We start from the raw sequence: 25,602 nt of genomic DNA on the forward strand, positions 1-25,602 counted from the left end.
TAAAAACACTTGTAGTAACTCTCAAGCTTGAATCAAAACACAGTATGTTGGAAGATGTATTACTGTGGAAAGAGCTTGGAAGGTAGAAAGGTCAGCCTGAAGACAGAAGGATATAAAACATGGGCCATATCCCTATAACACAGGAGGCTGGTGCACAACACTAGTTATGATGTTCAAAACTAAGTCAAAGAGGTGATTATATATTATATATCCACTTGTTATTGTTTTTCTGATTAGAAGATACAGAGTCACTCTAGGTAACTTCCATTTAACATTTATTTTCATTTTATATCCAGATGTCACATTTTCTACATTAAAATATAATCATGCTGACTCCCCCCACCCCTACACCCTCAGAGAAAAAAGAACTTTACACAACTTGAAAGATGGAATGCACAGAGAAGTTGCTATTGCACCCAAGTAACAAAGAACACAAAGAGACTAAACAGTAGACATGGCAAAAGTGCATAGAAGACAGCTCAGGGCTCACAATAGGAAGGAGCGAGAATTAAAAGGCGAAAGCTTTTAAATGCTATCACTTGTATCACAAGATTAACCTGAAAAGGCAGAGATGGGTCAGAAAACAGGACCAAATAGGGGGTCTTCCAAAGGCTGCTGTCAACAGAGTTTAAAATATCCATACACAGAAAAGCTTTCTCTTCCCCACCTTGCCCTCAGCGTCTGGTAAACACTTTAGAAACTTAAGCCACTGTCAGCATGTCAGAATGTAGAATGGATATGGGTTTTTCCTTCTTCTTTTATTATACCCCAACTCTTTCCAAGCAACAGTTCTATTAGTTATTTTAATTATGATTCCTCTGCAGGGAAACCCAGTAAGGATCATTAAGACAAGGCATCTCACTACTATCAGAGTGATGCCAGCTGTGCAAAAGCTGCAGGATTCTGTGTCACTCAGAGGGAGGGAGAACAGTAAAACACAGGATTCCCAACTCATATGGACTAAAGAGAAAAAGGAAACTCCTTTTCTAATCTAGTCATTAAGTAGGAAAAAGCAGGTGGACAGTTAAACCATATGCTTAGAGCAGCAGCACATACCTACGAGCACAGCAACAATCCAAAAACAAATGCTCAGGGAAAAGGCTCTTGGCTCTTCAGACAGGAGGCTTCTTTTAGACCTGATCCTGGCCCTAACTTGGAGATCAAAGCATTATAATTTCAGACAGTGATACTCTTGAGGGGGCTGAGAGATAAGGTAGAGGAGACCCAAATAATGAAGACATTATTAGGCAACTGTACCACTATGTACAAACACACATCAGTAAGAAAAATTCACCTCCATCCCTGAAGCTACTTTAAAAAGAGCACTGATGACCTGGGTTTTCTCAACAGGGGATATTTTGAAGTCTGTTAGAAGTTTAAAACATTGCAACACTGGCACAGCATGTTACTATTCTTTGTTTTTAATTACAGGGTAACAAGGCAAACTCCAACACAGAGATGGGGGATTAGGGAATGCAAAAGGAATAAAGAAAACAGAACACTATTTCACAAGTGTATCGAGCCAGCGATAAAGTAGCAGCTAATGCTTTGCAGAATCTCGAGGATAAAATTCACTCAGGGTGCTCTGAGGGATTCTCTTCAGCATTTCTTTGGGGAAGATTCGGAGCAGTTGCCAGCCAATGTCCAAAGTCTCATAGACAGTGCGGTTTTCATAAGGTCCTTAGAAAAAAATGAGATTTAATGAGTAAGGGTAAACTACTTACCACTTATCAGTGTTATTCATTATTTATGACACAGTAGGGCTGTGAGCATCGAGTATAAACAAACAAACAAAAAAAACAGAAACAAAGCAGTTAGGTCTCCTAAGACTGAAAGCAACCGAATGTGTAAATGAGGATACAGTTAAGTACCATCAGGAATCAGAGAAAAGGGAGAGAGGCCTGCAGGCCAGAGGGCAGTCTGGTGTGTGGGGGGACAACTTTTTGGATAACTGGGTAGGATCCTAAATACCTGGAGCAATGGAAACTAGACCCAGTATTCTGTCCAGAGATTACAAGAAAGGCACTTTTCTAGAAACAGAGGATGAATTTGAGGGAGGGTTGTACACACTGAGAAACCCTAAATGTCAACTAAATACCCTGAATAGGTCAGTCATTTTCAAAGTTGTTACTAATTATTTTTAATAGCAGAATCACTCTTATCCTCAAATAAATTTCATTTCTTGCCTGAAGAATCAGAGTGGCTGAAATTCTGGGTTCTTTTCTCTACTAAAAGAACTTCATTTTAATCTTTTTAAGGTACTATGATTCTGCATTAAAAAATTATCCACATTTTTTTGGGTTTAATGTTAATAAAAAATGCATCACATACATAGAAGAGTGCACAGGTCCTAAGTGTATAGCGTGATGCATTATTCCAAAGAAAACACATTTGTTGTAAGTACCACTGAGGTCAAATATAGAGTATTAGCAGCATTAGCAGGTGGCAAAGGAGAGACCAATCAAAACAGCTTGAAAACCCTACATGTGCTATTTGATGAAAACCATTATAGAGCCTTTTTTACTAGAGGGACAATCAATAAAATTAGTAATAAATTTATTCTAGCAATGAGACGTAGAGAGTCAGGAAAAGTGATGAAAAAGCTGGCACTGATGACTAGGATGATGGGAAACGGGTATGGACTAGGCCTTAAGATGCAAAGTGTGGTCAGAGATCAGTAGCATCCACATTACCCAAGAAGTTGTCCAGATACAGAATCTCTAGCTCCATCTAGAACTACTGAATCAGAATGTCTAATTTAACAAGATCCCAGTTGATTCAAAAGTGTATTAAAATTTGAGAAACACTGGACTAATGTACTGTAATGGAAATGAAACCAGAATAGGATATCTTATTTATTGTTTATTTCCATTTATTTTGAAAGAACATGCACAAGCAGGGGAGGGGCAGAGAGAAAGGGAGAGAGAGAGAACTCCAAGCAGGCTCCGTGCTTAGGATATTTTAAATAAGAACACCACAAATTAATAAATATTTGGTCACTGGAGAATAAATGAATAAAAGTGAAGAATAATGCCCAATTACTGAGCTTGGGCTCAGTAGGACAATGCTCATGCAAGAGATAGATAAACTGAAAAGAGAACTGCTAGGCAGGTGTTCAGCAAAAAAACAAAAAACCCCAAAAAACTCTGGGTTCTGACCATGCTAAGCCTGAGGAGATGGCAGCATAAACAAAAGTATCCTAGTTGGTGATGTGGGATTAGAGCTTTAGAAAGAGGATGAGGATCCTACATAGCAATTTAGTCAACAGCATAAGAAAAAAGTTAAATCTAGAGGGAAAAAAAAGCTCAGAAAGAACAGGAAGCTAAGCCTCTGAGAAGGAAGAGGAAGATAAGATATCAGAAAAGGAGATGAAGATAAGTGAATCAGAAAAGCCCCAAACCCCCAAAGCAAGAGGAGATCATTGCAGAGGGGTTAAGAGGAAGGAGAACCAGCAGTGGAGGCAGCAGAGCAGAAAGCCAGGTGAAAGAGAAGGAAAAATTCAGATGGGAGCTGAATGGATAATGGAGTTGAAGGCAAAGGGGAAGGAGCTTGAGGGCTAAGTGCAAAAAGACATGATAGACAATTGGAAGAACCTCTTCTCTACTCAGAAGGAAAATCATGTAGAGACCAATGTAAATTGTCCAGACTGGGAAAGAAGTCTTCAAAACTATATATGAGGTTTTTATATTTGTGAGAAAACAGTCATCTTACCCTGAGCAATAAAGTTCCTCTCAAACTTCTGCAGAAATTCCAAGTAAAGAAGATCATCTGAGGTAAGGGCTTCTTCTCCAACTACGGCTTTCATGGCTTGTACATCCTTACCAATAGCATAACATGCATACTAAAGAGAAGAAATGCTTATATGAATAGGGATAAGATTTTATAAATGTTAACAGTAATCTGGGCTATATATTTAGGAGTATTTCTATACCTATCTTCATGTAAGAGACCACAGAAGGAATTTCACATTATTTACAAACATAATTCACATAAAGTTCATATGAAAGTATAAGAAAAATTTTATTATAGTCTCACTGAGAAAGGAGTCTTCTGGCATGCAGTCCATAGGCACTACTAATATTCTCTAAAACATACACTTCCTCAACATTCAATGAGCTTACATTTTAAGAGCATGTGAAGTCAGAACTCATACCACAAAGAAATCCATCTCAAAGTTCAGAAAAACTATTTGCGGTATGAGGTTTGCTTTTTTTTAAAGTTCACTTATTTATTTTGAGAGAGAAAGTGTGATCAGAGGAAAGGAAGAGAGAGAGAAGTCCAAGCAGGATCCATGCTGTCAGCACAGAGCCCAATGTGGGGCCCGAACCCACAAACCATGAGATCATGACCTGAGCCAAAATCAAGAATCAGATGCTCAACTGGCTGAGTCACCCAGGTGCTCCTAGGCTTACCATTTCTACTTTAAGGTCAAAAGTATTTTTCTTTATGGTGCTTGGTGTACAATCTCATACAACTACAAAAACCAAGGACTTCACAGAATATACAAAGCTGTATCCCTTAGTGTTCTGGTGATTGCTTAAGATCTTAAGTAAGAAATTACAGTATCATTCAGGAATACTCTGGGGGGAAAAAAAAGACTTGGTTCTAATGAATGATTATATATTCTACACATGCAACCTTTATTAAAGTTCTACTTGGATTAGGAGATAAGTACAGTGATACGGGAGAAAGACAAGAGGCGTAAGACAGCAAATGGACTAAGAAAGGTATTCATTTCTTTAAACCCCATCCTTAAGATGACATACATACCAGCTGGTTAGATACATCAGCATGATCCTTTCTGGTCATACCTTCTCCAATAGCAGACTTCATTAACCGTGATAAAGAGGGCAGCACATTAATAGGCGGGTAAATCTTGCACAGAACATGAGGAAAAAAAGTACATTTAAATACAAAATTCAAGATTTACTGGTAGTAAAGAAGCATTTTGAAACTCATTATTATCCCTTAAATTATATAAAACTGCATTATTTGTTTCCTAGTTAAGTTCTAATATCTTTTCCTAGCAAGAAAAGGAAGTGAGACTTTACGGCATAGTATTTCTTTTGAGAATCAAACTCAAAATGAAACCTACAAAAAAAAGTACAAGAGCATATTGAAAAACTAGAATTTTCAACATCTGCCTACAGTATCAAATCTAAATAGCCTTCTGAGCTCTATGTGATTCATATAATCACATATGAAATAAAAAGATTAACTAACAGTAAGTAATTCCACCCAAAAGCTGGTATTAGAAGCCACATCTATTACAAAACCATCAATCTTTTTTTGATTATTCAGCCATTAAAAAAAAAATCTTGCCATTTACAACATGGATGGGCCTTGAAGGCATTATGCTAAGTGAAATAAGTCAGGCAGAAAAAGATAAATACTTTTATGTTCTCACTTATATGTGGAACCTAAAAAATCCAAACCCAAAAAACTGTGAGCTTACAGATATAGAAAGGAGACTGGTGGCTGCCTGAGATGGGCGCTGGGTGAAGGGAGTCAAAAGGTACAAATTTCCAGTTATAAAACAAGTAAGTCATAAAGATGTAATCCAGAGCATGGTGACTACAGTGTGTATAATACTGCATTGCATATTTGAAAGTAGCCAGGTGGGTGGATTTGAAAGTTCTCATCATAAAGAAAAAGTGTTTTGTAACTATATGTATTGATGGATGGTAACTGGATTTACTGTCATCACCCTGCAATACATGTAAGTATCAAGTCATTACTTGGCACACCTAAAATTAATAAAATGTACTGTCACTGATACTGCAATAAAAAATAGAAAAATATATTTTTTTGTATTAATAATAAGACTGGTAGATTATACTATTATGGACTAGAATACCCAAGAAAGTTCTTTGAGAACTCTGACTCCATTTTAAGAAAAGTGGAAACTTCATTCTTAGTATTGGCATTCTTGTCCACAATAGGACTTAAGTATAGAGAAATGACAATTTTATAGCTGTATTATAAAGAATTCAAGTTGACATTTTCTGACAAAATAATTCCTAAAAGCAAAGTCAAAGTCACTAAAGAGAAACTGAAGAATAGATTTGTAAGATTGACAGCACTGCTCAAATGTCAAATACCTGTCTATTGTGCAGCTGTCTGTCCACATAGATCTGTCCCTCTGTAATATATCCAGTCAAGTCAGGGATGGGGTGAGTGATATCTACCAGAGGAAAACATCTGACATTAAAGTGTCCATATCATATGAACAAACCCACAAGAAGTGAGAGTACATTACCTATAGCATTACATAAAATGGTGCTCTTTAGAATAATTTTCTGTGATAGAAAAGTTCTGTATCTGTGCTGTCCAATATGGTAGCCACCAGCCTAATGTGGCTACTGAGCACTTGAACTGTGGCTAATGTAAGCAAAAAACTTGATTTCAAATTTTACCTAATTTTAATTAACTTTAGAGTTTAAGCAGCCAAATGTAGCTAGAGGTTATCATATTGGTTGGCGTTATTTAGAGCTGCAGCACAGTTAGACATGTATTGGGCATTTAAGGTCAATTAGCTGCATTCAGAAAAAGTACCATGTCTCCTAGTTATTTCTCTCCAAAATATAAATAAAATTCCATTTTAAACACAAAGTTCCCTGGCAGAGGTTTACCAATTTAATATATACTGAGAGAACATGCTTTGTTCATAAGCTATTTCAAGTGGATATGCACCATTTCAACACAGAAAGTATAGGAATGTTAGACAAGCAAACCACCACTATGCAGGCAGCACCAATAAAGTTCCACAAAGCAAGACGTTTTTAAGTTGGTTAAATGCATAAAGTAATTTTGTAGGTACTTTCTTGGAACAAGTATTTTCATGTGAGAGGCAGTATAGTGTGAATTATAAATTCAGACTGTCTAGGTTCTAAAGCTATCACTTCTTAACTTTAATAGGTTACTTTACCTCCCTGTGCCTCAGAGTAGAACATTTACCTCAAAACTGCTATGAGGATCAAATGAGGTAATACTTATAAAACACTGAAAACAGTGCTTACAGTGAGTTATTACTGATTCTGAAAATATTTTGTAAAAGTGTTTTTTAAGCATGGAGGTAAGGACAAAAAGGCAGTAACAGAAGAGGACTACTGAATGGTTTCACTCCCGAGCATACACTCACACAGGCATTGCACTGTGTACTTTCACAAAATAAGAGTCCTTTTTTTAATATTTAAATTCTAGTTAGTTAACATATAGTGTGGTATTGGTTTCAGGAGTAGAATTTAGTGATTTATCACTTACATATAACACCCAGTGTTCATCCCAACAAGTGCCCTCTTTAATGTCCATCACCCATCTACTCTGTCCCCTCACCCACCTCCCTTCCATTAAGAGTCTCCTATGGTTTGCCTCCCCCTCTAAAACAGAGTCATTTTTAAGCAGCCTTTGGTGATCACTCTGTCTCTAAATTTAGTCTTGTGGCATTTCTTATTTGTGCTCTTCATTTGGCACTTAAGCTACCTTACTAGTACACATACATAAAAAATATCCAACTAGGTCAAATAACTTACATTAAAGAGAGACTGAATTAAAAACACAAAAGGAATTCCTTATATCTAGATCTGTGTCCCCAATAATAGCAGTCACCCAGTAGTAATTTAATAAATGAAAATTGAAAATTTTAATTATAAAGAAAATTGTTTTTCTTCTTCCACAAAAGGATGATTATTATAGGCAGTTATCAAATGAAAAATTTTATTTAGAAACAAATCACTGAACTCTTGAAGGATAAACTCTCAAAAGGATTTCAACTCCAAAACAAATGAACACAGGGGAAAAAGGCTAACCAAGAAACAAACTCTTAACTATAGAAAACAAACTGATGGTTATGGGAGGGGAGGTGGGGAGTGGGGGGAAATGGGTAAATTCTACACCTGAAAGTAATATTGCACTGTATGTTAACTAGCTGGAATTTAAATAAAAACTTTTTTTTTTGGGGGGGGGCAGAATTTCAACTCAAAAAGGTAAATGTTCTTCTGTCTAAGAATCAAGTTCTTACAGTGATTAGGTGTGCTATAATTCAAAGACCAAAAGCTTACCATCATTAGGCATGGTGAGAATAGGGATTTGAGTAATGGAGCCATTTCTACCTTCCACTCGACCAGCACGTTCATATATTGTGGCTAAATCGGTGTACATGTAACCTGGGAAACCTCTTCGACCAGGAACTTCTTCCCTGGCTGCTGAAACCTGACAGTAAGTCAAGAAGGAGAATATCACATACCAGAATATGAAAAGTAAGCTTAGTTAGAACATGTTTTCTTAAACATGCCCAATTACAATGTGGGAAGTATCCTCTTTTAATTTTAAATAGTCTCTAGAAGATGACTTAAAAACCTAGCAACACAAGTTCAGATTATTCTGTAACAAATATGTTGAAGGGGGAGGGGGGGGCAGAAGTTTTTCTTTTTTCTTTTTTTTTGCTACAATCATATCACCATAATGCAAATCTTCAAATATGTTGCTAGAAAAAATCTATAAATCAATCTATAAATTCTATAAATCAAAGGAAGTTATTTTAAAACTAAGAGAACATTCTTAGTTCACAAGATTTATTTCATGCCACGGATCTTGCCATATTTATGTAAGCTAACTAATGCTGAAAAGGTCAAAAGGAAAGGAAATACATACCAGGGATCATTTGATGCAGCTTACATATTTAATTTAATCCTCACAACAATCCTGTGAGGAAGGTAATGCTGTTAACTCCAGCTTACAGTTGGAATCAAGGGTTGGCTAAATAATTTCCCAAGATAACAGAGCCAGGAGTCCATTCATTACACAAAATAAGAATAGTTATAGTCTTTCTCTTAGAGACATGCACACTACAATATAGGCATATATATTAACCTACAACCACCAAGAATTCTAAAGTATTAAGCCCAACTTTTAGGTGTTACTTTGGCACCTCCAAAAGAGTGTGCTACAGTAGTGGTACTCAAAGCATGGTCTGCAGACCAGCTTTTATCAATGTGTAATGAGATAACACAGAAAGTAGAATAAGTATTTAAAAAACTGATGGCAATCTGACATCTGTTGAATCTAGTAAAAGTAAAATTCCAGGCTTGTAAGTTTATACCTTCTTTAAAATTTGCTAATAACTCATTTTAACTGTGCTTTAAAAAAGTACTGGTCTGTGATGGGTGGAAAAAAAAAACTCCTATGCTGAAAAAGCACTGCAATAGAATGAGATATGGTGATGGATCATAGGGAGTTTTAAGAAGCTGGGTATTTATACAGCATGTCTCTTCAGAAGTCCTTTTTCCCTTTTTACATGTTTAAAAGAGTAACTTACTCAAAATTTCAGTAACTTTTTGTTCTAAGTTTTGTTCTAAGTTCTAAGTTTGTTCTAAGGTATTAGAACAAACACCCCAAACTTCTGGGTGGTAACTACGAAAATCTTAACATTGTTCCTAAAAAAACACTGAGTTTTCTGAAGGAAAAAGTTCTAAAGAGGGTGCTATCAGAGTATGCTGTTTTATTTAAATACTAACATTATTAAGAATGAAATTCTGAAAAGGGTTAAAAATTGACAATCTGGACAAAGAACATCCTAGGAGAATAACTGAATAAACAACTTGCATCATTTGCTCTCTTTTAGAATCAAGTCTTAAATGCATGGAGCTGGTTACAGTATGATAACTAGGCTAATAATTTAAATCTTATCCTATAATAATTTCAACTAGGTTAACAAAAAAAAAAAGTTGTGTTTTCCTTTCCAATTAAGGTATTTTACTAATATGTGAGTGATGAAGCTTAAAAAAAAATGATTAAAGAAAAATAAAAACTTGTAAAGAGACAAGATAACTCTGAAAAATAATCCATTTTTAGAAAAAAGTTACCTCTCGAAGTGCTTCAGCATAAGAACTCATATCTGTTAGGATAACCAATACATGTTTTTCACATTGATAGGCCAGAAATTCGGCTGTGGTTAGAGCCAAGCGAGGAGTGATAATTCGCTCAATACTGAAATGGAACATTAAGTCCTTTGTTACTCAAATTAAAAGGCCAAAGACTAAACAACATGATTCTGGAAATAACAGTACAGTTTCCCTTCAAAGTTTTAAACAGATTGCAGAGGATAAAGCAATTATTACTTTAAAAGTTCTAAAGTAAGCAGTTATTTTATATATTTTTATAGTAAGAATTACTTAATGCTACAAAGTTAGATTATTTTAGAAACGGGCCCCTAATTTCTCAGAACTACACTGTTCTTAAAACAGAGAGAAACAGGGAGGGAAGAAATAGGCAAGGGCTAGGTTTCTCAAGTAAGAGGAAAAGATCATTTACTAGGTACTAGGTAATTTATATGTATTATCTCACTTAAAATGCACAACAGTATGAGACAAGTATTATTTGTCACATTTTATGAGAGAGACAACTGAACTTCAGAGCCAAGGTGATTAGCCCAAAGCCAATTAGCCAGCAAGAAGAGCTGAATTTAATTAAACACAGCTCTGCCATTCCTATCCCCATGTTGCTTTCACTGTAACGTTTTACTTCCCTTGGCTTAGTAACATTTTTGATCTAAAGCCTGAATGAGCAGAAAGAAATAGCTCTATTTACTTACGTTGGGTCATTAGCCAAGTTCAAAAAGAGGCAGACATTGTCCATTGAGCCATTTTCTTCAAAGTCAGATTTGAAGAACCGTGCAGTTTCCATGTTTACCTAAATAACAATGACTTCATCAGTGCAGGGAGAAGAAAAATTCTCAGTATTTATTTCTGATGAAGGCTAAGCTATGGATCTACACTGTTCCTTCTTTTAAAGTTTCAAGTACTCCCCAAAATTTCACAAAAGCCAACAGAGTAAAAACAGCCTGCTTTGGGTATAGAGAAAATTATTCTTAAATTTTGCAGTCAAGTGCTAAATTTTAATCCTGAGTTTACCCCAAAATGCCAAATTGCAACTTCTCTACCTAGAAATAAATCCAACAATGTATGTGTTGTTTCTGCACTGTTTTAATAACATAAACAATTAATTTTATATGTCATATTAAAACAAAAAAATTATACTTACACCCATAGCAGCAAATACAATTGCAAAATTTTCCTCACTGTAGTCCACTACATCTTTGGATTTCTTTACCAAACCAGCCTGGCGACAGATTTGAGCTGCAATCTGATGACAAGTATAAACGAACTGAGTTGAAATCTAAAATTTTTACAACAAAATCGTTTTTATCCTAAACTTTTTGAAATTGGAATTATAAATGAAACGATGTTCTAAAGGACTTTACCCAAAAAAGTTTTTGTACTTTTTGCAAAGATTTGTAAGAGTAAGTAAGATAAACCTCATGCATGAAAAACACAATACTGTTGAAATGGGCAATGGGTACAAGTGAGTATTGCTGAAAACCCTTTATTTGGTTTCCTACTAACAGTGAAGCATTTGGAAATTCTCCCTTGTGATGAAGCACCTGGGTAGCTCAGTTGGTTGAGTGTTCAGTTCGGGTCATGATCTCATAGTTTGTAGGATCGAGCCCCGCATTGGGCTCTGCACTGACAGTGTGGATAGATCCTGTTTGCGATTCTCTTTCTTCCCCTCTGCTGTTCCCCCCACTCGCAATAACAAGCTCTCAAAATAAATAAAACATTAAAAAAAAAAAATCTCCCTTGTTAAATTTCACACAAAACAGATCCTAGTTCTCACCTCATTGTGTGGTAAGCCAGCAGCAGAGAAGATTGGAATTTTCTGCCCCCTAGCAATACTGTTCATGCCATCTATGGCTGAAATGCCAGTTTGAATCATCTCCTCTGGGTAGATTCGACACTGAGGATTGATAGGCTGGCCTAAAGTAGTTCCAAAAGATAACATTTAATACATTAAGACTATAGCCATACAAATAATTTCTTTCTACTCTTAAAGAATCAGTTACTTTTAAAAATCTGAAATTGTTTAAGTAACTTTTCCATTAAGTAACATTTCCAGTCTTTTGTAGACACAAAATATATGGTAGCAGAACTCAAGTTCCTAAAACAAAATAAATAAGAGAGAAATCCTAATTTCAAAATCCTTTACATTTCAAAGCTATTTATATTTCAGATATACCCTAGTGATATTTTATAATATCTTAAAATATTTTATATAAAATTTTAAGATTTCTAGAAAAAAATTAAATAATACAATTAATATGTATCACATTGTCTACTTAAAATATCAAAAAAAATCACTCTCTGACAAAGATATTATAAAATAGAGGCTATTTTCTTCAAAACACAGAAATCCATTTATTGCTCCTACCCATGATGTCAAGGAAGTCTTCAGCCAGTACAACAGGACCTCTATCGATAGGTTTTCCTGATCCATTGAATACCCTACCTGTAAAACAGTAACAAGACAGTACAGAGTGGACTATGACTCAAACAATCATAATTTTTAAGAAAGACTCCATGGAAATATGTTTAAAAGAAAACAGATCTCTGCTCACAACGCATAACATCCATTTACCAAGCATATCCTCGGACACTGGTGTTCGGAGAATATCCCCAGTAAACTCACAAGATGTTTTTTTGGCATCTATACCTGAAGTCCCTTCAAATACCTATTGAGAAAGAAAAAGTAATCAGAAGAGTAAAAGGGATTTAGATCATAAGTACTTAAATATTATTTTTGTCTGTTAAACAGCCCATATAAAGTAAAATACATCAATGCATACTATTTTCATAATAAACAGAGAAATGTCCCTGGTGATGAACCAAACTGCCAACCTCTAAACCAAGGATTGTGCCTCTAGGCCAACTCCATCAAGCTAAGAATGTTGTTTACATTTTTAAAGTGTTTAAAAACAAAAAAAAGGAAAAGAAAGGAAGAGTAAGAATATGCATCACAGACCTTAGGTGGCCCCACAAAGCCTAAAAATTTACTATGTAGTCCTTTACAGAAATTTTGCTGATCCTTGCTCTATAGTACTTTTTAGAGGAACATGTTATTTGAGAAAACTGGCATTTCTCATAATTGGTAACATTAAAAACTAGGTATTATACAAGACAATGAAATAAACAAACTCAGATCTTGTTTTGGTTTCATCCCATAAGCTATGAATTCTGTCTTTTCATCTTTCTCTTTCCATGTGATTATCTGCTTTATTTTAAAAAAAAAAAAAAAAAGCCATTTATCAGTGGAGCTATTGGGCTAGAATGAATATAGATGCTGACATATGGCAAGACAACAAGAAAAAATTTTTTCTACCAATAGCCAGTAATCAAGATATACTTACTCAATAATTGCTAGAAAGGACAAGACGTGTCCTTTAATGTTTTTGTTCAACTGGCCAGGTTTTGAAAATGATGCTTACCTGAACCACTGCTTTGGAACCACTAACTTCTAGAACTTGCCCACTTCTCTTCGTGCCATCCGGTAATGTCAAGTGGACAATCTCAGCGTATCTGGGAAACTGTATAAGAAAAAATAAAAGATCAATAACCAACTTTTAAAAGCTCCCCAAATTCCTCTGTATGCTCTATCTCCATCATAGCATGTATGCATGTAAAATCTCCCCCAAAGGTATATACTGAGAGTTTATAACATCGTCAGGTAGTTTACATTCTTTAAACACTTAGCACCTGGTACATATACTGGTAAACACAGCATAAGGTACAGAGAAAGGTCTTAAATCCATAAAAACACAGCAATTAAATTTTTCTTCTCTGTGTATATGTCTTAAACTTTGAAACTAAAGAAAGGCACAAAACTTACAAATGACCACATTCCCAGTACTCAGAACTGACGTTTATTTCTGGGTTGTGTGTGTACTCACCCTTATACTTTGTGGGGAGGGGATAAAAATGCCAACTGAAAATAAGAAGATAAATGTTCCCCCTCAAACTCTCCTAACCAAGTATGTATGCCTCTTCCGTTTTTAATATTTTATTTTTTTTAAGTTAATTTTTGAGAGATAGAAAGAATGCATGCATGAGTAGGGGGCACAGAGAGAGGGAGAGAGACAATCCCAAGCAGGCTCCGCATTGTCAGCATAGAGCCACAGAGCCTGCTAAAGGACTCCAACTCATGAACTGAGATCATAACCTGAACCAAAACAAAGAGTCAGATGCTTAACCAACTGAGTCACCCAGGCACCCCCCACCACTTTTAATATTTTAAAATGCAGATTTCCCAGAAATATATTTCAGTGTTTTGTTTACATAAATGGCAACGTATTATATATATCATCCTGAAGCTTTTCTTTTTCTTCACTTGATCTTATGTTTTAGATCTGTCATGGTAATACTTACCTCTTTTATCAACACAATCTATTGCAAAGTGCATCGCTCCCTGTGTGATGTGAATGAAAACATCTCTCCATTAAACAACGGTGCATCACTGATTTTAAAACACGCTTTTAAAATTTTTATTTATTTTAATGTTTTTATTTTTGAGAGAGAAGAGAGAGCACATGCGAGTGGGGGGACAGAGAGAGAAGGAGGCAGAGGATCTGAAGCGAGCTCTGTGCTGAGAGCAGAGCCTGATATGGGGCTTGAACTCACAACCCATGAGATTATGACCTGAGCCCAACTTAGACACTTAACTGACTGAGCCACGCAGGTACCCATAAGACACCTGGGGATGCTAACATGTGAATAAATGGGCATCCCAAAATTAATGTTAAAACAAATGTAGTTAAAATCAAATGACACATTTTATTCAAGGTTATTCCAAATTTACACTATTACAAATATGCTACAAGAGCATTCTTGCACGCAGCTCCTCATGCAAGTGGGTTTTCCATAAGGTATTTGGTTACCAAGTGATGGGCTAGAGGCTGTGCCCATTTTCTCTAAATTTTCATACTACTCTACAAAGGAACTGTATTTTTTTAAGATCTCCCTAGCAGTATACAAAACTATCTTTTCCCTGTATTTGTGCCAATCTTTTATTATTTGAACTTTAATTTTTGCCATTTTAATGAAGTAAAAAATAGCATCTTTTCAATATGTATTTTCCAGATTCTCCTAATATGGAACAGCTTTTCATTTCCATTGACAATTAAGACTTCATTACCTATGATTGGCTTATATCTCTTCTTCACTTTTCAAATGGATCTGTTTTTTGATTTGTAGGAGTCTTATAGGTACTGGATATTAATCCTTCTGTAAGTATGTGGTTCTACTGTTTCTTGTCTTTTAATTTTCTTTATGGTATCATATCAAAACTTTTTATGTAAGAAAATAACTTGTCTTCCTTTATGTTGGTGACTTTTGTGTCTGGTTTAGGAAAGAAAGTCATCTAATCTAAGTCGTACAAATAGTCTTCAATTTTGTCTTCTAGTAAGTTTTTCAGGTTTAGGCTAACTTTAATCCAATTGCCTTTGTTTGTGGTATCCATTTTTTTTCTCATTTTTATTCTTTTTTCACATAGAAAGCCAATTACCCCAAAAATATTTATGCAGCACAAAATGTCCCCCATTGACTTGCAATGCTGCTTTTATCATTTACCAAGTCACAATCTGCACTGTGACAAGAGTTGGTTTGAGGGAGCTTAATTTTGCTCCATTCATAACAATTGCTTATGCCTGCACCAAATCTTTATTTGTAATTTCTCTCTGATTCTGTTGCCTGAGAAGAATCAGTATCTTGCCTATTCTGAGTCTTTTCATTAATGAACATGGAATCTCCACTTATTTTAAGTCTTCCTTTTTGTCTTCCAACAAAGTTTTAAGGTTTTCTGTAAATAAGGAGTTCTGCCACATACAACACTCCTGATTTCTATAGACTGATTCTTGTATCCAGCAACTCTGTGTTACACCACTGTTTCTAGTAGTTTGCCTACTGAATGACTTGGGTTTTAGTTAATGGTATTATCAAGAAATAATGACACCTGTGCCTTTCCTCTAATACCTTTATACTCTTCTTTCTTTTAGCCACAGCACTGGTCAGGTTCCAAGTACAAAGATAGAAAATGGTGGTGACAACTAGGCATCCTCAGCTTTTTCCTGATTTAAATGGGAATGTTATTCGGGTCTCTCCTTAAGTATGTTGTTTGCTGTAGGTTTGCTGGTAAATATCCTTTAAGAGGTTAAAACCTTTTGTTTTTGTAGAAATGAGTAATTTTATCACCTTTTCTTTATTAATTTAGAGGAGCACAAGCACTTTCTAGTTTGATCCATAAATGAGCTGAATTAAGCTAAATGACTGATATATTTCCTAACATTAAATTATCTTTGTATTAATGGGACAAACTCTACTTTGTCACAATTCTATGGATTTTTTACATACTCATTTTTGCTAATCTCCAATACATGACTATTAAAAATTTTGGAATCCGTATTTATAACGAGGATAGTTGTCTTTTTTTCTTTTCCACTACTACCCTTTGTCTGGTATGGAAACCAAAGATGTGCCAGTTTCATAAAATGAATTGAGCAGTCTCCATCTTCTTCTTTTCTGACACAATTTGCATAAAATTATCTGTTCCTTAACCTTTAAATTCTAAAAGCTACTCTAAATGTGGTGTTATAAAGCCATTTCTACAACTACATATATTTACCAGTTTTTCCTCAGCTGGAGCAAACATCAATGAAACTTTTGGATCACTCTTAAAATTACTTCCTGAAAGATATTTTCTAAAGTCCTTCTCAGGGCACCTGGGTGGCTCAGTCACTTAAGCATCTGACTCAATTTCGACTCAGGTCCTATCTCACAGTTCGTGAGATCGAATCCCAAGTCAGGCTCTATGCTGACAGTGGCGTCTGCTTGGGATTTTCTCTCTCCATCTGTCTCTGCCTCTCCTCAGCTTGTGTATGTACATGTGCTCTCTCTCAAAATAAATACACTTAAAAATAAAAATCCTTTTTGTTACCGACTCTTATAGCATCCCACACTTAGCCTTCATAGCAATACTAACTAGATATTTATATATATATGTATTATATTTGCTTCTCCACTACATGATGCTCCACAGGGGAGGGCCCATTGTTCACCATCATATCTTCTGTTCTGAGCTCAGCACTTAACATAATTGAAATGTGAATATTTTTAATTGTTTTCAATAACATTTATAATGAGTCAAAAATGTTATCTAACATAGAAAAAAAAAGGAGAAATAAAGGATTAAAAAAAAAAAAAAGAAAGCATCCAATCTTTTCCTCAAAAATAAAAGTGTAGGCTCCACTTCACAAAACATTAATGGGCACCTGCCTACACCCTGCACAAACTGAGTGCAATAAATTAAGGCTTTAAATCAAATTGCAGACTAGCATGAGACTGTGGCCAGAAGATGCGTTTGTTATGCTTAATCTTAAGGTTAAAATTTGTAAAGGAACCTTGTCATGCATAAAAATATAATCTTAGTGATAAAGCTGAAGAGACAATGCACTTTGCCCTTTCTTTGAGGAAACGTTTTCCGATTTATTTTCTGCTTCCAGAGAGGTCACATGTCAAACATATTTCCACCATTACTTCTCCCAACAAACTAATAATTGTGTGCTTCTCCCCTAATCCACCCCAACACCAACCAATACAGAATTATTGTTCTAGAGAGTATACTACATAAATTATTTTCTTGGAAAATATTTTGATCATACAGCTCAGGTAGGAGGCTTTCCCTAGGATATTCAATTATAGTCTATATCCTATGCCTCTTTTTCTATAATAACAGTAATAGTGTTTTTAATTCTTAAGCATAGGTGTAGCTAAATAACCAATATGTAACTAAAGATCCTTACAACAGACTGAGTAAGTAAAAACTGTTCTTTAGAGTTTCAGTCACTGCTGAGATAACCTGTTCTTGTTTATCATTACTTGAAAACCAGTGTCAGGCCCTCAAAGATAAAAGTAACTTTGTTTATTCACTCAAAGACCTTAAAATTTAGTAAAGAAGACAAATACTATTAACAAATAAGTATAACACATGGCAGTCTATGACAACAGCCAAAAGATATCACATAGCTAATAATAATCTATAGGTTATAAAACACATTCATAGATTACTGTTGTTTTTCCTCAATAAACCTATGAGGTAGGATTGACACCGCTCCCCAATTTTCTCTTTCTTCTTTTTTTCTTTTAATTTTGCAAATGAGGAATTCTAGGCCATAAACAGAATCCACAGTAGATCCACTACTGGAATCCAATATTCTGTCTTTTGATTTTAAAACTAGTCTCCTAGATAGCACTGACATTCAGACCAAAGAATGGCTTAAAAACAGTAACACAAAATTTAAAGTGTGCTGAACAGGACTTAATGCCATGTCTTTAATTACATAAATGTTTAAATGATAATCATAGTGGTATTACCTTAACATGATCTAAGATCACTAGTGGACCATTGACTCCTGATACTGTCTTGTACGCTGGAAAGAAACACAGAAGAGTCAGCTTTAGTCAAAGAGGACAACAACCCACAATTGTCTCTGTAGTATTACCAAAAAGCTCCTCTCTCTACTGCACCTATTATAATATGGAGCAGTGAAACAGTTAAAAACTTTTCATTGAATTTGTGAAATATCCCTGTGCCTGTACAACTTTTCATAATCCATCCTCATCCAACCAAAAACATTTTGTGTTCTTACTGTAAGTCACTTTATTTTATGGACCCAGGACACAAAAACAAAGATGGCATAGAGGGGCAGAGCTCTTTCACAAGTTCCCAGTTTTATATGGAGAAGGGGGGAGAGTTAAGGGCTATAACAGACATAGAGGGTTTGTGGGAGCACAGGAAAAACCTAGCAGTAGTTCTTACTTCAAAGAGAAAAGATAATGCTTTAAATAAGAGGTGGCACTTAACAAAGTAGATAAGGAAGGGAAAGGAAGTCCTCAACAACTTTAAACACAAATGACAAAACTCACAAAGGAAATCTGAGAAAATGTAATCTGTGAGGTAAAAAGCCATAATTAAATGATGTCATAAAAATTACAGGGAAAAGAACTTTAGGAAGTGGGGAGTAGGCAATGGAAGAGGTCAAATAAGATCTTTTTTTTTTTTCTTAGAAAAAGTAAAATGTTACTGTCAGTTTAGAGGCCTGTATTTTTCTACTGCAAATTATTCTCTAGGAATAAACTACCAGCCAATAAGGTACTACCCAAATCCTTCATTTCAGAAAGGAGCCAGCTATCCTACACCGACAAACATGTCAAATGTAACGCTATTTAGATATAAAACAGAACACGCAGGAGACAATAATTCTAATCTCAGAATTAACTAAATTTCATAATCAGAACAGCTGAAAAAATGAAATAAATGAAGAAAACTTAATACAAGGCTTTAAATACATTTTAAGAAATTGTCATCTGAGAATTTTTCATTTGCTTCATTTCTTGTGAGGTCTTGGGATAGAGATTTTTGGCACAAATATAGACTTCCAAGAATGAGGAAACCATTTAATATAACTAGTCTGTCCACTCAAGGGGGTTAAAAACTTGAAAACAATTTCTTCAACCAGAAAGCAAGCACCCTGGGACAAATGCTGGAAGCAGGAAAGCACTATCAGGGGCATTTGTCTTTCATGCTCATAGGACATTTAAACCTGATACCAAATATTTGCTTGAATATCTGTAATTGTAATTATCTCAACAGAGGGCCCCAAATGACTTTTTTAAGCTTGGATAATAAAAACCAAGTCACAAATTTAAAAAGCTAAGTTACTTGAATGGATGGTAATGTAAAACAATTAATCCAATTCCCTTTAAATTACAGAAACAGAAAAAAACAGAGGCTTTTTATGAAAATCCTCCCCACTATATGAAAATAATCTGATACTCTTAAAAATAATTCCTACTCCTAAAAAAAATTAATTTTTCTCATTTTGAGTGAACTTGAACATTCAGTTTTTCAATGACTTTCTAAAACTGCTATGTAGAAATGCAAAGGGAGCTACATCTGAAACATGTTTTCCTAGAACACAGCTTTTAAAAATATAGGAACAACACATTTTCAAAACCTTCACTTAGTCAGGGATAAGAGGAGGATCTCAGCTGGTGGGCTGGGGGTGAGGATCTAGTTTTGAGATTTATAGGCAACTATGTTTTAACTTTATTTTTTTAATGTTTATTTGAGAGAGAGAGAGAGAGAGAGAGCAAGTGAGCACACAAGCAGGGCAGGGGCAGAGAGTCGGAGACACAGAATCCAAAGCAGGCTCAGGCTCCGTGCTGTCAGTGCAGAGCCCCAACACAAGGCTAGAACCCAACAACTGTGAGATCATGACCTGAGCCAAAGTCAGAAAGAAGCTTAACCAACTGGGCCATCCAGGTGCTCCTAGAGGCAACTGTTTTGAATAAAATGTAACCAACAAAATTCTTCAGATTCTGAAAATTCTCTCTACTTTTTCACCAAGATTGGCATCTTCTCTGAACTTTTAGCCTCCGCAACCAGATCCTTCAGAATCTCACGTTTAAATTCAAGCTCATTTCAAATTATGAAGTTTTGCCAGTCACAAGCAAAAGCCTGACCAAGAAAAAGAAACACTAGTCATTGTTTTTGCTGGAAACAATGAATCAAGTTGACTTCTATTACAGAAAATTCTATTTCATCAAAAGCGGTCTCTAAATTTGCAACAATGTACATACTTTAAAAAGTCTATAAATAACCATTCAAATTAATTGTTTAATACCAACACCACCAATATACAGTTAATAAGTAATTGTCAGGAATTCTCACTTAATCTCCATTAACAGATCAGAGTTAACGAATATTATTCCAAGTTTTAGAAGAGAAAAAGGACTCTCAGATAAGTAGTCAAGTAACTTGACAAGGATCTGAACTTTTTTTTTTTTTTTAAGTGTATTTAGTTTGAGAGAGGGGGAGAGAGAGAGATTAAATCCTAAGCAGGCTCTGTGCTAACAGTTCAGAGCTCAAACCCAGGATCCCTGAGATCATGAGCTGAAACGAAATCAAGAGTTGGATGCTTAACTGACTGAGCCACCCAGGTGCCCCAAGAATCTGAACTTATATATAGCCTGGACCCAGAGCCACTTGTTCTTTTAACTCTGTACTGCAGCTCAAATTCCAAAACTGAACTGGTTGTTTTCCGTGGTCTGGTACACTCTTGTAATTATTAGTAAGACTTAAGTAGCTATACCACTCAAAACAATTTCACAAGTCTGCAGCTTTAGCTATGAAAAAGTAAGTTATTGTTGCTATTTAATGCACTGGACAATACTTCTCTTGTGTCTAAATTTTGTCACTACTGCTACACAGTCTTTCTACAATGGCATATAGCCACTGGCAGAGTGGGAGAATCTAATGGAGATGCTTACTTCTTTCCCCTCACTGGAAAGCTTAAAAAATGCAAGGAGACTACTTCAGATACAAATCAGAGCTTAAGCAACATCTTGATTTAAATTAAACTGACATATACAAACCGAACAAATAAAAGCTATAACCCAAACTAAATAAAAATATTACCAAACTTTACATTTAGAGAGTGTTTCACACTATACAGTGTGTCGTCAGAGAAGTTACCTCATTTCAGATTCACAAAATGCTGGGAGATCAGCAAGGCTGATAAAGCCACTCTACACTTAAACTAAGGCTCTGACAAATTTGTTACTAAATGTAAGAACCGGACTTAGAATTGGATTTTTGGTTTGTTTGGCTTTTTCTCCCCCTAATTCTAAGGTTGGTATTCTATGACCCTGTATTTCTGAACTTAGTCTCCTATATAATTTAATAAATATAGAGGTGACACAATTCCTAGCATTTTGACTACAAACAGGTACTATAAGATAGTTTATATATACCAACTATAGCTCTTTTCCATAATAAAACTATTTTAAAAAAATACAAGCAGAGAAAATGATACCAAACACTACTTTTTACCTCTCAACAGTGTTTACCCAGCCTTCCTCACAATTACTATTAACAGCCCAAAGCAGAGAGAAAAGTTTAGAGTAAGGCTGCCAAAGACATCAAGCTGCTCTACAAAAAGTCAAAACCTATTCACAAATTATATAAACATTTGTATTTACCAAAATAATGACCACTCTTATGAAAATTCCCAGATGAGTAAGTTGAGTCTGCAGGGGATATTCAGAACTTCTGACAACATAGATACATGTTTACATTACATGTTGAACACATTACATCTTTGATCCTTAACTATCAAGCAAGTACTATCAAGTAATATTTATGGAGTAATATTTTAAAATCAAAATTTACAAAGGTTTTAAGAAGCACTTATTTTGTCAGATGACATCCTCTTCCTCCTGCAGGATATGATATTGTTCAACACTAGTAACACCACTTAATGATTGTGAAATTTTCAGAGAAAATTAGACAGTCATTGCATAATACCAGATCCAGTGCTCTAGCCTCCACTTTATTAGCAAAACAAAAACCCCAAGCAATCATCTTCTATTATGCAAGAATAGTAGAGACCCACACCCTGACAGGTGGGTACTGAGAGGTTCTAAAAAAAAGGCAAACTGATAATTCCTTTACTTGACTTTTCACTGAGGCTAACTCTGCTCTATGAAATAGGAAACATAAGGTTAGTTCTGAGGCTAACTCTGCACCATGAAATAATAAACTTAAGGTTAGCTCTGATCTAAGTAAGGTCTTAAGAACAATAGAGATTATCTAATTCAAAATGTTCAATGTATAAAAGTTCTATATGTATTACTGAATTTTGCTCACAATTAAAAAGAAAATTAAGTTTTCTTTCCTTGTGATTAGAAATTCAACTAAAATGCTCATGATTACTTCAAGGCTGTATATCTCATTTTCCATTTCTCGTTAACAGACCCATAATTGTGATGCTGTTTTAAAACAGGATCGAATTTTTACAGTGGAACTGCCGAATTAGTTCCACTCCTTTATTCAAAAAGCACACATTAAATTACTATAATAACATATCACCTAAGGTGGTATAATCAATCTTTAGAAAAATTAAGAAGTTAATCAATATTTACTCAGAAGCAATTAAAACTGTGGGACTAGAATCAAGAATATGGCAATATAAGAAAAGGATGATATTCAAATATAGTTAACTGTTAGCCTAAATTCAGTATCATTTATGCTTTTCAGAATAACCCAGACACAGAAGGGCAACTCAAATAAGTGTCCCAACTCCCTACTCTGATTCCACCCACATTAAGAATCTCCTAAACTATTAAAACAAGGGGTTTAAATGCAGGTTATCAAACAATTACAAGACACCTTCTATGTGTCAAGCACCTTGCTACACTGAGGATACAAAAAGGATTCCTGAGGTTCAGTTTTAAGCATTATATTGTAACAATTCTGTCAGGAGGCATCTCCTCTGGAGTTCTTTAGCGCTGGCTAAGCACACAAAGAATAGTGAAAAACCATACTCACCTCTCTTAAGGATTAACAACCATGTTTTAAACAATTTTATTATTTCAGTTGATACTCTCTGAATTAACACTGAAAGAAAAATTATATGGAAACTATTGCACCCTTATAATCTTTTCCTACAAGTCACTAATGTTTACCTGCTCTACCCAGAAAAGCAAAGCATGCAAATGCAATTCATAAAATAAAATGTGTAATTGTTGGGTATAAATTTATTTTCAAAATCTATATAAGAATGCAATATCTGTCAATTTCTTGAAACATTAATTTATATAAATCTCCAACAGGCATTTTCTAATTCAGATAATTCTCAATGTAAAAAGCACATTTTAGTAAACCATGGAATCAACTGTGTTTTCCCTCTTCCACTCACTGCAGTGCTGTCATATGACCTAGTGATAGATCAGGATAGGATTAGTCAGACTGGAGAGCCCTAGACTGGAACCCTTCATTTGAAATTTTTTTTAACCAAAGAGCCGCCCACAAACAGGCATTCTGGCAATTAACCAGTGCAAACATTGTCTCACCACCTGGGGAAACATCAGGTGCTTCCCCAGGTTTTAAAAAGAGTCAATTTCCAGGGCTGATCCCTAATTCCTAAGGAAGCTGTGAAGACATCTGATACTACACAACTGTACTGTTTAGTAATAAAAATAAATAAATAAATAAATAAACATTTCTTTTGGTAGTCCACTTAAAACATGGTTTATTAAGGCAGGTTTTTTTTACAGTCACAACAACACTTAAACATGCATATGTATGATATGCTTTGCACATAGACTATATAATACGGGCAAAGCTGCTTGGCTTCCCCAGGATATCCTTGCACTCAATCGTGTTAGGTTTAACTCATCAGTAAATGAAGAGACAATGGTAGAAAAGGGCCCAGAGAAAATTAAGAAACGGAATTTTGATTCCTGCTTTGCCAATCATTTAAGCATTTAAAGTCTGGAAGTCGTGTACTTCCCAGGCTGTAAGCTTCACACTGTAAAATGAGAGCGTTAGACTAGATGACCTGCAGAATACTTTTCAGCTGTAGCATTCTCTGATATCAAGGTGTCCTCCCGTGGAGCAGCCCTTCCACAAAACATCTCCCTCTGGCTGTGGGCCTGACCTCCATCAAGTAAAGGCCAGACCACGTCAGCGATGGCATTACAGAGTCTCCCTAGGCAGGAACTCCAGACTACCCCTAAAGGTCTATACCAGAGGGAGGAGAGGGTACATATCCAAATGATATGGGGCAGGGGCAGCTGAAGACTGAAGTCACAAGAAGCGGCCTTGCCTCAGAAACAGGAAGCAAGTGCCTGATTAAGCTCCAGTCTAGGGAAGTTGGAGAGGGCGGGGCAAATAGCCCGGAGCCCACCACCCCCAGGAAAAAGTTCCTGGCGGTTCTCTTGCCCTTGGCCTACCTATGTTACGAAAACGTTAGGTACACTCATATCTCCTTCTAAGAACAGACTTTTGGGTCAGGGTAGGGGCGGTGAGAGAGGAAAAAATAAATCCCCCCTCCCCCGCTAAGCAGGTGAATGAGAGCACGGGACTGGGTAAGGAGCAAAAACAAGATTCGTCTTATTCTCTGATACTCACTGAGGCGAGGCTGGGAAAGGTAGTTCCGGCTAACTGCCAGCGCTTGCTCCCGAGATCCCACCACCGGCCTGCTGGTGGGCATGGGTAGCTCGGGTGCGGCCCCGTTCACGATTCCCCGCATCGCCCGCAGCGCCATCTTGTCTCCTCCGTCCCTACTGGCCCCGCAGCTGCCCAGCGCAGGCGCACATATAGCAAGGGCGGACGGTGTGCCTGGCTCCGCCCACGCGCGCTGCGGAGCCGGGGCCTCGCCCCGGCTTCGCCCCGGCCTCGCCCCGCCCGCTAAGCCTCCTGTTTCGTAGCTCACCGCCGGCAGACTCGTGACTCCGGCTCCGTGTGGGCGGGTGTGAGTCCGCCTACCAGCGAGAGGAGCTGACCAGCGTGCTGTGAGGGAAGGCGCCGGGCCAGGGAGAGGGAAGGAGAAGCGGAAGTGGGTCCCAGAAAGAAAGGCTAGATTTAAGAGAGAGAGAAGAAATGAAGACGAAAGGGATCCACATGAAGGGAAGGAGGGGGAAGAGAGGCGAGCATGTACAAGAAAAGCTCACCCATTTTCATGACACTGAATGAGGAAAACTCAAGTTCTGAAAAAGCACTTTGAAAAACGGAAAAGATATTAAACCTATTCCGTGATTAACATAGGGCACTATGTGCCATTATTTATTGCACTGTACTGTCTTCCTGTCCGATTTATTCCCTCATGTATCTATTTAAAAAAACATTTGGTGGAATGTTTAGGGTGGTGATAGCAGT

The 25,602-nt window shown here is 36.2% G+C and overlaps 1 protein-coding gene across 1 annotated transcript; it reads right to left on the minus strand.

Moving 5' to 3' along the window:
* Positions 1 to 258: 258 nt before the first annotated feature.
* ATP6V1B2 (ATPase H+ transporting V1 subunit B2) lies at positions 259 to 25,058 on the minus strand. The gene is made up of 14 exons (XM_058720420.1): positions 24,856 to 25,058; positions 18,255 to 18,310; positions 13,319 to 13,417; positions 12,472 to 12,565; positions 12,265 to 12,342; positions 11,674 to 11,813; positions 11,041 to 11,142; positions 10,592 to 10,689; positions 9,864 to 9,987; positions 8,061 to 8,211; positions 6,102 to 6,184; positions 4,771 to 4,875; positions 3,712 to 3,841; positions 259 to 1,680 (listed from the first exon to the last, which is right to left on the minus strand). The coding sequence occupies exons 1-14, from the start codon at positions 24,989 to 24,991 to the stop codon at positions 1,541 to 1,543; spliced, it is 1,536 nt and encodes a 511-aa protein (XP_058576403.1). The 5' UTR covers positions 24,992 to 25,058; the 3' UTR covers positions 259 to 1,540.
* Between the last annotated feature and the right edge of the window lie 544 nt (positions 25,059 to 25,602).

Source organism: Neofelis nebulosa, chromosome 3, assembly GCF_028018385.1.
Source record: "Neofelis nebulosa isolate mNeoNeb1 chromosome 3, mNeoNeb1.pri, whole genome shotgun sequence".
Classification (NCBI taxonomy): Eukaryota; Metazoa; Chordata; class Mammalia; order Carnivora; family Felidae; genus Neofelis; species Neofelis nebulosa.

Bases quoted from the DNA above. Each gene is read 5' to 3' on its own strand.
- ATP6V1B2 (XM_058720420.1), bottom strand. From the start codon at position 24,991: ATGGCGCTGCGGGCGATGCGGGGAATCGTGAACGGGGCCGCACCCGAG. The intron at 10,690-11,040 runs GTAAGTATAATT...ATTGTTATTTAG, and splicing joins TTGTATTTGCTGCTATGGGT to GTAAACATGGAAACTGCACG. The intron at 6,185-8,060 runs GTAAGCTTTTGG...TTCCTCTGGTAG, and splicing joins TCTCACCATGCCTAATGATG to ATATCACTCACCCCATCCCT.